Source organism: Leptodactylus fuscus, chromosome 1 (genome assembly GCF_031893055.1).
Source record: "Leptodactylus fuscus isolate aLepFus1 chromosome 1, aLepFus1.hap2, whole genome shotgun sequence".
Lineage (NCBI taxonomy): Eukaryota > Metazoa > Chordata > Amphibia > Anura > Leptodactylidae > Leptodactylus > Leptodactylus fuscus.
Window position 1 is genome coordinate 124015409 of NC_134265.1, and position 19116 is coordinate 124034524.

General features: G+C 38.1%; 1 protein-coding gene across 1 annotated transcript in view; it reads right to left on the reverse strand.

Moving 5' to 3' along the window:
• Positions 1-19116, reverse strand: part of TBX5 (T-box transcription factor 5) — a 58159-nt gene that overhangs the window by 31337 nt on the left and 7706 nt on the right. The window contains exons 4-5 of the mRNA XM_075276605.1: positions 17434-17553; positions 10047-10194 (exon numbers count right to left, since the gene is read on the reverse strand). Coding sequence (XP_075132706.1) covers positions 10047-10194; positions 17434-17553 — 268 coding nt within the window. The remainder of the gene's footprint in view (positions 1-10046; positions 10195-17433; positions 17554-19116) is intronic.

The following is a 19116-nucleotide window of genomic DNA, read 5'->3' on the forward strand; positions in this document are numbered from 1 at the left end:
TGCAAAGCTGCAACGGCTTTGCAAATCGCAGCGTGTCCGCGCTGAGATCTTTTCTGCAAAGGGGCATGGGATCTGCATGAATCCCATCCACTTTGCCTGCACTGTACAACGCCGCGATTTTTCCCACAGCGTCTCCGATGTGGGTGAATTGCGGCGTTTACGTCCTGTGGGTCCCCGGCCTTAGATAGGATAATGAATACCTTTCACTGTGTGTCATAGCAGCATGGTGAAGTATGATTGAAAGTTGCAAATCTTTTTTTTATGAAAAGAAGCTTAATTTTGTATTTTATTTTAGATTGTGTTTTATGTTGTGATATTTTTTATTGTAACCAGAAATTGCCACCGATATCTTGTTTTTACTAGAACTTTAGGAGCTGGTGATATTTGATGTAAAATAAATGAAGCAAACTTTGATATAAACTAACGTTATATGTATTCTTGGAGTTGTATGGCAATTGATATATAAGCCCTAATATTTCATAACAGTACTGGACTGGGCAGAGTTTCCAGTCTAATTTTTTTTTATCTTTATTGCAGAAGCAATATTCCTAGTATGTAAATGAAGTCCAGTTTTTATTTTCTCTTTATCGTGTGCCGTCTCTATTTATTTCCTCATTCGGTTATTTGAGCTGTTGAAAACATTTAACCTTTGCTTGTCATTTCCTTTTCTGATTGCATTCTCCTTACGCAGCACATGAAATATGTATCATTGTGGGTACAACTGCATATACAGTTAAATCCCAGAAGCCCTCCCCTTTTGTGTGGTTCCTGTCTCCCTGTAGGCTTCTTTCCCTCTCTGCTTTTTTTCCAAGACAACCATTCCATCAATCCTGAGAAGCCGCAGAGTACGGCCCTGCCAAAGAGCAGTGTGCATATAAAAACCCTGTTCATTCATGCACTGATGTATGACTGAGATTTAATCTGTTCCTTCATTGGCATCACCTGCATTAACCACCGTCTGATCATGGAGCTTACCCAATGGTTGCTTAAATCTCTCTGCACCAAACCCTGGAAGGATGGACCCGGCACGCTGCTTACAAAGTCATTTCTAACAATTACCACCTCCTCACTACAACTTGGTCAAACCGACCATGTTTTCTAAATAACCCTTTCATAGACAGACAACTCTGAATAGTTAAAGGGGTATTCCCATGTACGTAATTATTTTAAAATTTTTAGATAATTAAAAGTTAAACATTTTTGCAAATATAAGTAATTAAAAATTTTGCAGAGTTTTAAAGATTTTCTCTAAATATCTTGTGGTCACAATTTGTTGTCTTGATCAGTTGCCAATGGATACGACCATGAACGCAAGATCTTTCTAAGGTAAGAAAATCAGCCATGATTCCCTTATTGTGGCCGGGATATCTTCTCATACATGTAGTGTCCCTGCCTGATATCCCAGCTACAATAAGAAAATCATGGCTGGGTTTTTGACAAGTCCCAGACCATAGAAAGTTTCTACATTGGCAACCAATCAAGATAACAAACTGTCACTACTAAGATGGTTAGAGGAAATCTTTAAAACACTGCAGAATTTTGAATTACTTATATTTGCAAAACTGTTTAAATTTTAATTATCTACAAATATAGATATGATTAAAGCTTATTCACAAAAGTACTAATAGGCTAAATGATATAGGTTTTTATAGTTAACACCAATATGTCCGATCAAAGACATCTAAGATTATAGAAATAAAAAATTACATTGTTCACTCCAGTTAATAATGAACATGTGTCTCATGTAATGTTACTGAAGAGCCTACTACAATTTATTGTGAAGTTATATACTCCCCAAGAACACTGATCACTTTTCTAATCTCCTGATGCACACAGAGGTCAGTGTTCTGGAGGAGAGCATATAACTGTCAGTAAGTTAATATGTCAGCGCCATTACACTACACATGAATGCAACCTGCCCTGTCATAATATTTGTAAGGATCATTATCAGAATTATGTTTTTGGGACCAGTAGACACAACAAGTTTCAACCTTTTGCCATTATGTAATTCCTATAATTTCACTATGAATTTAAACTCTTATTAGGCTTAAAGGGGCTTTATCATTGGAAAAAGTAATTTTTAACTAATCACATCCTTGCATAGGCTTTAGAAAGGCTATTCCACACCTACCTTTTGTATGTAAATTGCCTCAGTAGATTTTGAATAAGCCCACTTTTACTCTTATGCTAATTAGCTTCTCAGTGCACCCCGGAAGCCTCTTCGTGCACTGTCTTTGTATATACAGCACAGGCTGCTGCTGACTCCTCCTCCCTGCTCTCATACATAGCACACAGCATAGAGAGGAGAGCTGGCTGACAACTTCCTGTGCTGACTGGAGCCTAACTAGCATATAAATAAAAACAGACTTATTCAAAAACTACTGAGGCAATTTACATACAAAAGGTAGGTGCGGAATAGCCTTTCTAAATGCTATGCAAGGATGTGACTTATGCCAATGATAGAGCCCCTTTAAGGTCACACATAGCAAACCGCAGCAAAAAAAATGCTGCTGGAAAAACCATGTCAGCAACATATCAATTTCCTCTGCAGACTTTCTGCTTCAATTATATCTATATGGAGAATGTCAGGGTTCCTGTACATATAATTGACATGCTGCAATTTACAAAAATGCAACAATTTATTTTTGAAATCGCCACATGTCTGCTGCGGATGTTTTTCTGTAATTTGTGGATTAGATTATAGGTACTGTAAAATCCCATGGAGTTTTGGAAATCGCAGCATGTCAATTATACCTACGGAAATGCCGCCGGTTTCCCCATAGGTATAATTGTAACAGAATATCCACTGAGGAAAACTCTGCAAACTTTCTGTCTGAAGCGCTGCAGGAAGAAATGCCTTGTGTTGCCACTGCGCTTTTTTCCGCAGCACTTTTTTGCTGCAATACGTCCTGTGGGGCCTTAGGGTAAAGCACGGCATCATTTAACTAAATGCTTAGATGTCATATAACATTCTTGTCACACTCTGATAGTAGAACATGTGAGTTTTCATCATATCAAAATAGCTGTGTCAAAGTGCAGTAATTTTATTCTTTATATATCTTTGCATATTGTAAGTAAAATACAAGTCTTATCCAGAAAGTGAATCCTTACTGGTTTTCCATATAGTATCAGGAAAATTCAGCACCAGAAGGCCATACTGAAAAATCATTGCTTTGCCATACGTTGAAAATCAGATAGAAACATTTGAATATGTTTATATGGGACTATGTCTGTTTTTCAATGGTATTCAACTGTGCACATAAAACATATGGGCTATGCAACCATTTGCTAACCACAACATGCACACACGCTATGAACATCTGGGCAGTACTGACTTACAAATGTAACAATGAGAGTTACTTTTATCATGAGTCCTCTGACATTGTACTACAGTGGAGTAAACATTTGTGATATAAAGAATCATACATCCTAAGCTATAACATTTGTCGACATTTAAGCTTATGCAATAGGCTTATATTATATTATAATAAACTAGTTACTTTGGAAATAGCAAAGTTAACATTGATTTTCTGCAGCATGACATAATGCTACAGTGTGATGTCTTACCAACAAAATCTTTGAAAAGTTACAAGATAACACTCTGTGCCATAGTGTTGTTAGCACGTTAAGTGCAAAGCTAAACTCTGAACACTGATAAATATTTATCACTGATTATCATTGATCAAGTATTCAGTGCAACTATTGATGTGGGTGAGGCCAACACCACATAGTGTTATTGATTGAATATTTGGGTCCGGGGTGCTCAGAGATAAGTTACACGCCAACTCTCCAGTTATAGTTAAAAATTCATTCACACAATAACTGGGCCTCTTCCCCCCTTCTCCCCCCACCCGCAACCTCTAGACCATTTCCCATCTATCCCATTTTCAAATTTTTCATTGTCTAGTTTAAGGAGCAAAACTAACCTACCCATGGGAGAGCATAATGAAGAACCAGCCTAAGCTGATCAACATCTTTACAGGATCCATGGACTTTAAGGCAAGTATTGATGCTTAAAGTCAAATAGGTTTTCTATCAAATAAAAATGCGGATCCTAAAGAAGGGTTAGGCCGAGTCCACACAGGGTTTTTTGGACCGGATGTTGACCCGAATCCGCCTCAGAATTCGGCTCAAAAAACCGCCTCCCATTCAATTCAATGGGTTCCTTTTTCTGCGAGCTGTTTGTTTCCGCACTCAGAAAAAAAAGCGACATGCACTTTCTTGATGCAGCGCAACACTCCCTCCCAACTAGACCCATTCATTTGGGCCTTATCTAGAGCGGAATGCCGCGACTGGATGCCGGTGCACTATATGCACTCAACTGGCATTCAGTCGTGGCTATCCATTTTTTGTATCAGATTCTAAGGCGGCCTCCACGTCAAAATTCAGTCCAAAAAACCTAGTGTGAACCCAGCTTTAAGAGTCATAAGATCAAGGCTGCTTTATCATAGGGCAAACAGTACCGCTGCACTGGATCTATTGGCAGCAATTTCCTTGGTAGAAACTAGGGCTGAGCAAACCAACTGTTACAAATTTATCCAAAATTGTGGGTTCAGACCCCGGAGTATAAAAATCAGAGATCCTTGGAGAGGTATGGAAGAATAAAATAGAACTCTCCACGTTCGGAATTTGTTCCCCTCTAAACTCCTCAGTGACCCTGGCTTACTACTAAATCCTCAGGCCTCAGCAGTTACACATAGGCATCGAGGTTGTGATGCTTTGACAAAAGCTTTATAACATCAATGCCCCCACTTAAACACTGGGGTACAATCACAGGCCTCAACGGTGACCCTGGACCACTGACGTCATAGAGGAGGCTGGAGGACAATGTGATGCTGAAGAAGGAAGACGCTGCAATGGACCCCCAGAGAGGTTCGGAAAGGTAAGTATGAATAGTTTTTTTAATATCCTCCTACCTCCATTATACTATGGTGTCTGATGAGATCTCATAGTATAATAATAGCATGTCTGCTTCAAGTCAAACAACCAAACCTTGTGGCTGAACTTTGGAAATGTTTGTGAGATGAATCTCGTGAGTGTTGCCCATCACTAGTAACAATGCCATCTTCAACTGTGTTTGTGTTGTGGATACGGATGGAAACTATGGTGGCACAATGATCCATTGACTCCCTGCGCTACCATTCACTCTGATAGGCAAGCAGCCAGACACAGGTCATATGTAATCAGCTGAACTGAGCCTTGTAGCTTGACAGTGTGCACTGCGATCAAGAGTCTGGTTAAATTCACAAAGAAGAAAATCCAGCCCCTATGCAGTATGTGTGGAGTGTGAAATGCATCAGAGGAACCACATAGGATCTCTGTGGACTGTCTGAACGAATGGAATTAAGTAAAAGCTGAACATTTTATGTGGACTGAACTATGCTGGATTTTTTTTCTGCATCTTGACGCAGATGGTGCAATAATATCACTGCATCATCATGGGTTGCTGATGACACAAAAAAGGAATACGCTGCTCATCGTGGACTGGATTTAGTTGAATATTATTTTGTATTATTGTTGAAGGCTCAAAAACTATTATTCCTGGGGAGGAATACAGTGATTCGCTGCATGGGACCCTAGCCCAAAGGGAACTTCAGGTGAATTTAGGAAACTAAAACTGAATTCACACAGGGTTTTTTGGACCGGATTTTGCACAGAGGCCACCTCAGAATCCGGTCCAAAAAAACGGCTAGCCACGACTGGATGCCGGCGAAGTGCACAGGCATCAAGTCGTGGCAATCTGCTCCGGATAAGGCCCAAATCAATGGGACTAGTCGATAGGGAGTGTCATGCCGCGACGGATTCAACTGCAGAATCCGTGTCAAGATAGGGCAGCTCGCTTCTTTTTTCCACGAGAGGCAAAAAAACGCTAGTGGAAAAAAGAAGTGACCGGCTCCCAGCTCAATGGGATGCGTTTTTGGAAAAATCCGGGTCAAAAAACCCCATGTGAACTCAGCTTAAGCCAACCAGAGGTTCTTAGGGTGCATTCACACAGAGTTTTGTGGCGCTGATTTTGCCTCAATAACTCGAGTAAAGAATCAGCGCTGAAAAAAAAGACTCCCATTGACTTCAACGGGTTCCGTTTTCCGCATGGAAAACGGAACCCATTGAGGTCAATGGGAGTCTTTTTTTCAGCGCTGATTCTTTACTTCAGTTATTGTGGCAAAATCAGCGCCACAAAACTCCATGTGAATGCACTCTTATAGTGCAGAGGTTTAGTGTCTTAAATCACCATGTTTTAAATCAATACCCTTTTTTAAAAAAAAAACAAAAAAAAAAACCTTAATACTTAACTAAAGAGGAGTCCAATGAGTCTCATTGGATTCATCTCTGGTGTTCCCACCACCTACACAGTTCTTCATAGAAGCCAAGGACGTATACCCCGGCTTCACTGCGCAGGTGCTGGAGGTACATGGCACATACACTGAAGCCAAGGTGTACTCCCCTGACTTCCGTGAAGAACTGTGCCAGCATTAGAAGTACTGTGCCAGGGTGAGTATAAAGCTTTTATATTTTTATTGTGTGCACAGATGGCTTTCTAATAGAGCGATCTGGGACACTAAACCCCATTCCATAAGGACCATGTGGAAGGCTTAGTGTCCCATATCGCCATGACAGATTCCCTTTAAGGCTATGTCCCCCATGTTGCAGAAAAGCAGTTTCTTTTGTTTCAGATGTTGCTGCATTTTTTTGAGCCAAACCCAGAAGTGGATGAATTGTCTGTTCTGTTTGTGACCACTCTTGGGTTTGGCTCAAAAACCAACAGCAAAATCTGCAACAGAAAAAGCAGCTTTTCCACAACATGGGGTCTCAGCCTAAAATGGCCCTGCACAATGTGAGCTTAGCTGTGGAAGAGGCGATGACTGTAGGGTGTGCTGAGATGGCAGCAGCTCGATCACCTACAAGCCATAGTCCACAAATTTATTATCATGTAATCCATTTTTAAGCACACATATTAAATAGACTTAAAATACCTTTTACATATCCCCCGTCCATATTACGCTGTTAAACATTCACAATTTTACTTTGGTATAGAGAAAAAATGTGGAGTGGCCGTGAATTTGGTTGCGATATCAGAGATTCCTTTTGGCAGTGTTCCCAGTCTGTTCCTATGGAAACCGGCATGATTTCACTAACAGAATATAATCGGGCAATGAATACACAGCCTCATACCTCATACACGGTGTGCCCCTTTCATCTCCCTACACAGCATGTCACAATTGTGCGGTTTAAAGGAATGTTTAACTAATAGAGTTTTAAAGAAACACTTTCATTGTATTATTATTATTATTTTTTTACGGATTACTGACTTCAACGTGCAAACACTAAGTTCCACTGTTTAGCATGAACATCCTATACTTTACCCACAAATCTTAAAGCAGAGACTACATATTAACTGAAAATTGTGATAAATTGCGAAAATCTTGTGTTAGAAAGGTCACTTGTATGCACACTTTGCTTTTCACTTTTCCTATGCTTTCTACATCTCTATGAAAAGCGTATGATACAAAGATGTCATCGATTTTCTTCATGGACCCATAGATTTGCATTGATTTGATGCAAAAAAAAAAACAAAAAAAAAACGGATTTGCTTCTGTTTTTTTTTTGCATGGACCCACAGTCCATATGTCTTTATGAAACCCTTGAAATAAATGCATACCTAAGGTTGTCGTTAAAAAAAAATGTGGATATCATACTATATAAAATGTAGACATGGTAATATAGCATTAGAGAATATGTACGCAAGAAGAGTTGCATCACAATTTACAATAATCCCAGCCTGAACATTGTACAGAATGGGGTTCATGTGCTTAGTATTAGTATTTAAGGCCTAGTTGTAATACCATCATAACCATGGAATTAGTAGTAGACACCATTTTATCATAACCTACTGAGTATGAGGTTCTGTACGTTAAAAAAAAATGGATGCAAACTTGGCCTAGCAGTAGCACTGAACCGGGAGGGTTGAGATCTTTACACTGCAAATCTGAAGTTAGTGGCTTGTATGTGGGAAGAGGTAATGTAAATGTATCTGCCCGCCAGATATCTGTACTTTTAGGCTGAAGCCCCAAGTAGCTGGCCGCAGTGAAGCTCAAACGCTTCGTGGTTTTTCCCGCAGTGCTTTTCACAGAAAATCTAGAGTCTTCCTCTGCAGACTTTCTGCCTTAATTACCTTACAGAGAAACCGCTGGCATTCCCGTAGGTATAATTGACATGGTGCAATTTCCAATAACGTAGTAGTGTTGGAAATCGCAGCATTTCTGCTGCGCATATTTTTCTATAGGGGACTGTAAAATGCTGCGTTTTTTGCCGTGGCATTGACATCACGTGGGGCCCCAGTCTTAATCTGACTTTACATATAGTTCTACATATGACATATTCCAGATTACTTTATTTATTACTAAACTAATGGAATTTTCAAATTGTCAGAAAAATGTTAGATTTAGATTTACATTTTCTAATTTTGTGTGATTTTGAGATCAAAGACATTCGAAATATTTAATACTGTTGCAAAATTGTTGTTCAATTTGTTTCTTTAAAAATGTAGACTGACTGGCCATAAAGAGAACGTATAGCCTACATTTTATTCTATTTTCTGTTCATTACCAATAATTACAAAATGTTGCAGACTTTTAGAGTCAGTGATGATAGTCTTTGGTCTTGATAGGTTGGTTGCCAATAGATGCAACCATGATTGACAGAACTCTCTATGGTCTAGCACTTGTCAGAAACCCAGCCATGATTTCCATATTGTTGCTATGTTATCTTCTTTTGCATGTATCATCCCTGTACACTCCATACACCCGGCATAACCTGAATCATGTTTGGGTTTCTGACAAGTGTCAGACCACAGAAAGGGCCTGCATTCATGGTTGTATTCATAGCAAAAGATTGCCACCAATAAGATAATTAGAGACAATCTTTTTAATTATTTACATTGTAAATGTATAAATTTTAATTGTCTACAAATCGAAGTCTGGTTATCTTAATGGGAAACCTCCTCTAATGGATATAGGGAACAGGTATCTGAAAGTGACTCATTGGGACTTATTCAGGTCTCATGCACCAGAAATGAAATCTACCTTAGTCAGCGACTGACATAGATTTCCGTAAAAATTCACTCCAGTTTTCTGGCATGAGCTATAGTAAGGGTAAGTTCACACACAGTTTTTTGGTCAGGATTTTGAGGCCGTATTCGCCTCAAAATCCTGACCAATAGATGACTCCCATTGAAATCACTGGGAGCCGCTCAGAAGTTTTTAACGGGAGCAGGCTTGTTCCGGCTCCGGGAAAAAGAAGCAACGTGCTCATTCTTCAGGCCGTTTCACCTCACGATTCGCCCTGAAAACACACCTCCAATGAATGGGCCTAATCCGGAGCGGAGTATGCGACTGGATACCGGTGCAGTGCAACAGCTTTCAGTTGCAGCTACCTGATTTTTGGTCCGGTACCTGAGGTGGCCTCCGCCTCAGGTTGTGGACCTAAAAAAACCCTATATGAACTTATGCTCAATCTGACAGGCTGAGATGCCTCTGGTGTATTTTTTGAAAAGTGCTAAACAGGGCCCAAATTGGTAAGTCTCGATTACTGCCTTGTGTGACAAGAATTAGGAAATTTTTATGCTTTGCACAGCAGAAAACTAGACTGTAAGATATGACAAATTGGCCCATTAAATTCTATGGGAAAATACAGTGAGTAGAGGTTACTGTGGTGTGAGGGGAGGATGAGAGCTGTAGCTATTACCCTTTATTAGTGGTATCTCCCCTCGCCTTTATAACAGAGGCGTTACCTTTCATTGTAATTCTACCTCTATTGATAATGTGTTGACTGATAACATATGATCTCTACAGAAAAGAAAGTGGCTGCCAATTATGAGGTTTTGTGGTAAGAGTGAGAACTGCAAGATTTCAGAAATTCTAATAAATACTGTAAAATTATTTGGAAATTAGTAAAAAATAAAATATGTTTATAGTAAAAACGTGATTACACAATAGGTTGTTATCCGATTATACATTCCCTTCAAACAGTAGGAAAAGCATACTTACATGTCCAAAAGGATCTAGATGGTTATTTGTGAGCTTTAGTTTCTGGAATGACACCAGCTGCCTCATCCAATGTGCACCAGTAGCCGGAGAATCTGGGTGAACATACAAACGCCCAGGCATTGCAGGCTCAGCTTTCCCAGTAACTGACCTGCATCAAGAACACAAACCGAAAAAGCTACTGAATTGTACAGGAATACTATCAGATCATATTCTTCAAGATCGGGTAAGACCTTTATAATTTGCTTACAAAATCCTGTAGACTGTGAATGCATGTTAGACAAACTAGCCTTTCACCAAACTTTGGATAAATGTTTGAAAGGAATAACACCATTTGTGACAATTGTATGACTTGTATTCTGAATTTTTAACAGTTTTCCCCTATACAGGCTGTCCCTGAGCTGGTGGTTAAAGGCGAGCTGTTATTATGACTCCCACAGACTACACACAGAAAGTAGAGGCAAATCTGTTTCCTAAGTCTCTCTCAGTTACCCAGAAGTATCAGTGGGAGAACTGCTGACCAGCCTCTGTAGGCCTGCATGTCTCCTTTTCTCTCACTTGGCCCATGCTCTCCTCTTGCCCCCTTTCCATATACTTGAGTTATGTGATTCCTGTGTGAGCTTGCAGTTCATCGTGGCAGACCAATATGGAGTTCAGCAGAGATTTCAGAGTGATTGTTAGTTTAGAAGGAAAGAAGGAAAATAATTTCATGGGCATTTTTTTCTGGTAAGTATTTTTATTCACTTCTACTATTGATTTATGTATAGTTAGATGAAGAGTTAGTGACCATTCAAGCAATGGGATGCCCACAAATGTTCAGATATATTGTTAGGTTAGAAATGACAACTTCCCAACTTAACTTTTCTTTGTTTTAAGATATACCACAATAAGTGGCACAAGTTGACCAGTTCTAAAAATAAACCTCTTGGATTACAACCTTCAGAATAAAACAAATTTTTTTTTTAGAATTTGGTCATCTCACGCCACTTGTCACAACATATCATAAAACAAGGAAAAAGGGATGAAAGGACACGTTGGTACTTCTCAAGTAAACAGAAATCCCCTGATGGCTGTTTGGTGTTCCTACATAGCGTAAAGACGACATTTGCATGTGGCTTTTTGTAGTGTAAGGCTAAGGCCCCACTTTGCGGAAACGCAGCTTTTTTGGTTGCAAATTTTGTTGCGTTTTTTTAAGCCAAAGCCAAGAATGGCTACAAAAGGAATGGGAAGTATAGAGCAAGTTCTTATACTTCTACCTTCTGCTCAATACACTCTTGGCCTTGGCTCAAAAACCCGCAAAATCTGCAACAAAAAAATCTGCGTTTCTGCAACGTGGGGCTTTAGCCTACGTGAGTCACTAGTTTGCTTGCATCCATATTATCCGTGGACATTAGTGGAGCCATCCTTAACACCCATGGACATTAGCAAAGATGGCCTTGCACATGTGAGTTGCCTATGCCCCTAGGAAAAGTCTTTTTTTTTTTTTTTTTTTTTTTTTAATCATACAACAGTATTAGTTTATTCATTCCTGGGGCATTTATGAAAATGAAAAGTAATGTTCAATGATACTAATACTACTAAATAAACAATTGCTGTTCTTTACACAGATCCCAAATACATACTTAATGGATTAATTATGTTTGGGAAATTTGCATACCAAGTTGCAGTATGTTCCGATGCACATCAAATACATCTTGGATCATGTTCGTATCTATGAGCACTAAGATAAGTGAAAACAAAACTGAATCCTACTCAGAACTAATTCACCATAAGACTAAGGCCCCATGTTGCAGAAACGCCATGTTTTTTGGCTGCTGCATTTTATAGTACCAGCAAAGTGAATGAGATTTTGTTTAATCTCATCCACTCATTGTGAAGGGGAGGATGGGGTGAAAAAGCTGTGTTTTCAAAAACTCGTACATTTACAGGCTAAAGCATTACCTATCTAGCAAAAAGGGAAAATGTGGAAGGCAAACCTGATAGTGATAGTGAAGTGGTTACTCGAAAACCAGAGTACATCAAACTGCTAGAGATGTGAAAACATGATGGGAACATTTTATAATGTTACATTAAATACAAATGACTCTCTAAATTGACACAGAGATCTTAACTCTATGACAAAACTGGTGCAAAAGTACATTGAAAAATATGTGTCCCACCATTATTATAGTTTTGCACTAATACCTTCTCTCCCATATTGTCAGGTTTGGTTGGTTTTCTTTTACGAATATACAGAACATGAATATCCAATATATGATGCATTAAAAGAGTGGAAGGATTCATCAAGACCGCTGCCATCATGCATTAAGCTTTTCTCCTTGGCACACTTACTCCTAGGTGCAAATCTATGACAACCCTAGGGTGGCCATAGATTCTAACATCATTTACGTCTCTTTAGTGGTATAAGTGCTACAGAATATGATGTGGGCCCCACCACATCCCACTTATTTTAGGAAAAATGGAAAGGCAAGCACAAAAATTCCACTTTCTTCTATTTCATGCCACTTCTGCCACGTCCCCCAGTGACTTTTCACCAAATAAGGACTTTCTCTCCAAGTTATATTTAGGTAATGTTGTGCAGATGTGAACCCCACCATTGTCCTATCCATTCCTTCCCACTGACCGGATGATAATTTTGAGACCTGACCAAGCCGTAACATATATGTTGAAGAAGTGGAGATGTACTTGGAAAAATATGCTACAATGCCATGTATCCAATTTCTCAAGTGTTTTGGGACACTTTTATGTCTAATTTATGTCTAATTCAACCATTTTGAAAAGTGTATTTAAAATGCATTATTATGGTGAAAATATGGATGTTTGCATACGACAGGAATGAGGTGGAGAAATGTATTTATATGTAGGCAGTTTTATGCCAACTTCATTATTTGGATGAATTTGATAACATTTGTCCACCATTACCGGTAACGCACCATGTTCTCCATTGTGTACAATAGGATATTGTGCAGCAGAAGACCTGTCAATTGCTACACCATGTCCTGTGGGTTATTTCTACTGTCGTACTTCCTTACTTCTATCAGTGCTTGTCATATCCTACATTACCCGATATATTTTGCATAGTTGAATGAGGAGTGTGATACTGATTATAGAACTTACTGGCCATGGTAAACAATTACCAACAGAAGCATTTCCCCATCAACAGCTTCTACTGAGAGGGTTCCTTTTGCTTCTCCGCCAAGAACACATATTTAAACTGTGGCTTATGTTTGGAACGCCCATTCTTAAATAGAACAAGATGTGATATACAGTAAAACTGTCTTAAGTATCAGAAGGCCTTCCAAGCAGCACGACTGCATCCAACTCCTATAAGACATTGTTACAGTCAGCCGAATGTGACTGTTAACGTAGGACCAGATTATTCATTCTTTTGCCAAAACCATGAAAATGTACTAATACAAGTCAATGACAAAAAGTAGCATCCTGCCATAAACTGTATTAGCAAACATTTTACATTTTATTATGTCATTTGTTCATTAGAATGAAAATATAATTAACCCAATAAAACATGTCATCTAGATTAATGACTATTAATCGCAACTGAAAGCAATATTAATATTTCATGTGAGTAGTAAAAAGTTATTGATATGTTTCATACATGAGGAGGAGAAATAACCGCTCCAAATGCTGCCCTAAAAATGACCATTGTATCTTGATGTGGCATTTCTTACTTTAACATAAAATATTTCTTCCAGCTATATAAAGCAAATCTGATGATTATAGGAACAAATTATACATTATTTTGACAATAACTAGAAATTTAAAGTAGGAATCTATAAGTAATGCCTCCTCTATTTGGGCCCTGTGTTTTACTTATGGCATTAAAATCACAGTTATATCTCAAAGTTCTCTTTTAGCTTCAGTCCACACTAGGATCATAGCTTTTGTTCTAAATGGAGGCATGGCAGCTATGATAGATCCATTTTCAGGCATAGCCCATTGATTTATATTTTTTTGCATAGGTTTGTCCGTATTTTGTATTTTTGTCAGCAAGAATATTGGTGCATACTGCTCTCTAAGTGTAAGCATAAGGGTGCATTGTACTACAATACCGGTCATTTAAGAGGAATTGCCAAGTTCGCTGACATATCCAATAACAATTCGAGAGCAACTTTTCTCTATCGTTCCTCTGTTATTTCTACTAGAAATGTATGAGCCAATTGACAGCCTAGTGAATAGTGATACCAGTGGAGGGGTGATATTGTCTGTCAGGCTGTTTAGTCACACCCCCTTGGGAAGGAGAATGGTATCACCCAATTGTCCATGTATTCATGTATTTTCAGAAAGAATAAACCAAGGAACAGCACAATGCAGTGTTAGAAGGAAAGATGCATCAGGATCATTATTTTTGTGGAATACTAAAATAATCAGTTAATTATGGTAGGTCTGAATGATGACAGGTTCTGTTTAGTGTGACATTTAAAACTGCAATTCTTAAGTTTCAATAAAGATCCCTTCCCAGTTGACTATGATAAAAAAAAATTGACAACTGCTATTGGCACTGTTATTTCTCTATAAGTATAGGTAACGGAGATCAAAATTCAATTTCAGGGGAGCTACCTTGAAACTGACTTGTAGTACTCCCAAATACAGGGATACAGACAATATAGAATAAAGTATTTCATTTTTTTTAAATGTAGATTGTGAGCATACAATAAAGATCACAATGTACATTTTTTCCCTACCAGTATGTCTTTTTGGAATATGGGATGGAAATCCATGCAAACATGGGGAGAACATACAAACTCCTTGCAGATGGTTTTTTGCCCTTGGTGGGATTTGAGCACCAGGACTCCAGTGCTGCAAGGTTGCAGTGCTAACCACTGTGCCACCATGTGGCCCCTAAAATATTTTTGAGATCTCCAACCTAAAGCAAAGACGGACAACTAATAAATGATGGTAAGGGCGGCCTGAAAGCACAGCAAGAATGTAGAAGTGAGAGAGAAAACTTTCCAGAGCCACAGTAAGGATCTTCTGCTAAGAATGTAATAGACTATGTGGGGCCTAAAAGACGGATCCATTATTAATTTATCATAACTACATCTAGAGGAGCCTGTGTAGAATCTCTTACTATGGACTTCAACACTGTTCCCAAAGGAGTCATAGACCAGGGCAAGTTCTACGGTATGGAGCAGGAATAGCATAAAGATTGGTTTCAATGGTCAATTTAGGAATGTTAACTTATGTCAAGATCACAAATATCTAACAAAAAAAAAAAAAAAAATATATATATATATATATATAATACATACATAAGACGGATATATATATACAATATATATATATATATATATATATATATATATATATTGTATATATATATATATATATACGTCTTATGTCAATCTCATTCCCAGCATGTTAGCACTGCTTAGCACAAATCAAACCAAAGGAAATAGATACATTGAGTTTGTATGTTCTCCGCATGTCTACATGGGTTTCCGCTGGCTACTCAGATTTCCTTCCATGCTTGAAATACATAAGGATATGTGTGTGAAAGACAGTCAAGTAAGATTTTGATCACAACTGGGTGCTGATGTGAATGGCAACAATTTGTACTTAACTGAGGAACATCTTGGTATTATAAAATCACCCTAAATATAAATTACTGCAAGTATAGTTAGGTTAGTATAGTTAGGGGGAAAAGTGCTGCATTGATCTATAAAGCTCTGGTGGAACAACTGCTCCAATGCATGTAAAAGATCAGTTTAGGCTCCATGAATGATGATGAAACTAAATTCAGGGATCATCTAAAGCAAAATATGTTAGTGTCGGGACAGTGGGCAAAATGGCCGAGAGATTCCATTCCCAATTTTTATATCATGCAACTGATGTCCATTTATGTCTCTGTCTTGTGTCATGTTGCGCAGATGTACAATTTACATTTCTGTTATCTTCTGCGTTGTATACATGAAGAAAGAAGCCTACTCATAATATGACAACACGTATAGTACACGCCACATATGTCACACACTGAAAAGTCTTTATAATGGAAAACACTGAGTACATTATGACATGATTGGATATGGCGAAATTATAATTATAATTATTAGGGATATCTTAGGACAAGGCATTGCCAAATTTATGCCTCACCTCAAGTCATCTACAATCTTCTACATTTCATTAGCTATTAGACAAGTAACAGAACATTTGCCTCCTGGATTGACATACACTATTCAAAGGTGTCACCAGCCAAAACAACTGGCCTAAACTCCATCAGGTCATATTCACCCCAATATTTACGGGACTCATAGGGCAATCTTGTGCAATCACCAGTGACAACTGCCTCCTTTTTGGGATTAAGAGTTAGGTGTTATTCACCTGTCCATTCTGTTTTTTATGGACCTAATGTCTATGAAAAACAGACATGATGTGGTGTTCAAATCCACCAAAGGGACTTATTCACATGGCAGTGAATAAGGGCCATGCAACAGTCGATTTTGAGACAGCCGTCACATGGTTATTATAGAACCCATGTATGTCAATGGGTCAATTCACATGGCTCTAACTATGTTCATTTTGATTTACCAAAAATAGAGCATGTCAGTATTTTGAAGGCTGCTAAAAACAGGGCCTTATACTCATGTAATCTGAAAACATTAGATCAGATGGTTGCTAAGGCTACATTCACACCACAGCGAATAATGGCACAATACTGGCCAAATGGCAGTATTAATTTCACTGTCAGTGAATGGGGCTATTCATATAACTGATTTTGATGATCCCTTGTAACGCACCATCAAAATATAGGTCCTGTCCTATTTTTGGCCATTTTCATGGATCTCTCCATACAGTCAAATGTATAGGGTGTCTGTGAAAATGGCCGTCTTGTACCTCTTTCGTGTGAATCTAGCTTAGATCCCATCATGCACAAAAAATCATTGCTTGTGTCTGCGGCATGGATTACACAACTAGCCGGAAACAACTGATATATGTATATCGAGTTTTAAAGAAGTATATTAGCATTTCTCATGCATGTCCTAATACATACTACTACCATGGCCACTACGTCTTCCCTATTATGCTTCACTTAAATACAAAATCCTCCTTATCTTTTGGTTGACCAGTGAAGTGACAGTAACTTCTATTGTGTCAAAGTCATAAGATTTCTTTGTAGTAAAACAGTAACTGAAGATCTTATCCAATGTTTTCCATTGAACTGCAAAGTCGAAAGGGGTATATAAGTGACTTTTCTTATGACACATAATACAGAATAACTCTGCTGTGCGGAAAAAGTAGACTACCTGAACGTACAATTAATTTTTACAACCTAGAAAGTTCCTCTGCGTACTCAAGACAACTGGTGGTTAGCCAAAAAAAGACCAAATAGAAAACAAAATCTGAGCACCTCCCATAAAAGTCTAAATCTTACCATTTGTTATCAGCAAACTTGTATCGGTGGTCATCAGCTGGCACAATGTCCATGAGAAGGATATATTTGGTCTTGGGATTGAGGCCAGTAACTTTTACCTTGTAGCTCGGAAACATACGCCTGGAACACAACAACATGGCAGCATAAATGCATGAGGAAATACTTCTTAGGTCTCAATTGCATGCACAATCTCCCTTAACATTACTGGAACCTAAAAATGGAACATATTTAGGATTTGACACATTCTTTCCACTGATGCCTTTAGGCAATATTAGTTTTATTATTGAGGGTGTGCCTGCTGTCCATAAACGCAGATTAATTGGTGACTGTCCACCCTGTTTAATACTTATTACCCATATTTATCTACACATACCATTCTCTATTACACAGGAAAGAAACAGGTTTTTTTCTGACGCAAAGGCGCAGTAATATGTGATTGGTTTCCTGTGCTGCTGTATCACAGTATTATAAAATATCTCCATTTATGATATGTCATACCTAGTATTGATCTTGGCGCACACATATTACTATTAGAGGTTTAATAATTGTAGAGGTTGGCTCCAGTATATACATCATATTCTCCCCATATCTTCCCATAACCACTGTGTGGTAAGCCTTCCTTCAGTGATTATATAGGGGAGATAACACTGGGCTGCTTATAAATCATGAAATAAAGATCCTTTTATACATGTTATGGCCCTATTCAGTAAGAATTCTGTCTACACTGAACAAGTAGAATGATAAACTTACATGTATGAATAATTTCATGAACAAAAAAAATCTGCATTTTGTATTACTATTTTCTAAACTGGTCTCTCGTCTCATTTACAAGAAGACTTGATTGTTAAATGTGGCCATCTTTGTTAAACCTTGCCCATAATCGCTGCTTCTAGGTTAATCTCTGTTTACATGTCTCAGATATGGTTACCAGTTTTATGGTTGATCCAACCCATTCCACATTGATCTAGCAGATTGTTTACTAGCCATAGGCATGCATGAAAAGACTGCAAATACATTAGGATACATGTTAAAAAAATATATTGAATAATTAAAATGTAAGTAAGGATTTACAGAGAACATTTCCTCAGCCCTCAATAATCCATTTTCCTACAGTAGAATTCCCCTTTCTGTGATAAAACTGGTGCTGAATTTATTGCTGGAGATGTTCCATCAGTACAGTGACAAGAGGTTAACAAACAAACAGCAATCATAGGAGATATAATAGAGGGATATAACAGGAATATATAATAGAAGGATAAAATAGGAGGATATAATAGAGGATATAATAGAAGGATAACATAGGAGGATATAATATAAGGATAACATAGGAGGATATAATAGAAGGATATAATAGGAGGATACATAATATCTACACTCATGTATGATAATTGTTACATAGTGGGGGATTATTCCAAAGTGACATGACTGTGTCCTTAGATCATACAAGAAATATATCTGCTAACCATGGCCCAGTCATTATTTTAATATCAGATGAAATATTTACATACATTTCATAATCATTGCAGAATATAAAGGTACTGCTTGTGGAAACGATATGTTCATCTTTAGCAAAGCATTTCATATAAAGTCTCACATAAGTTATAGTACAGCTAGACTCAGTAGAGAACACTCATTACAAAGACTGCCATAAAAAGGTGAGTGGGCTCCAAGTTCTTGATCCTG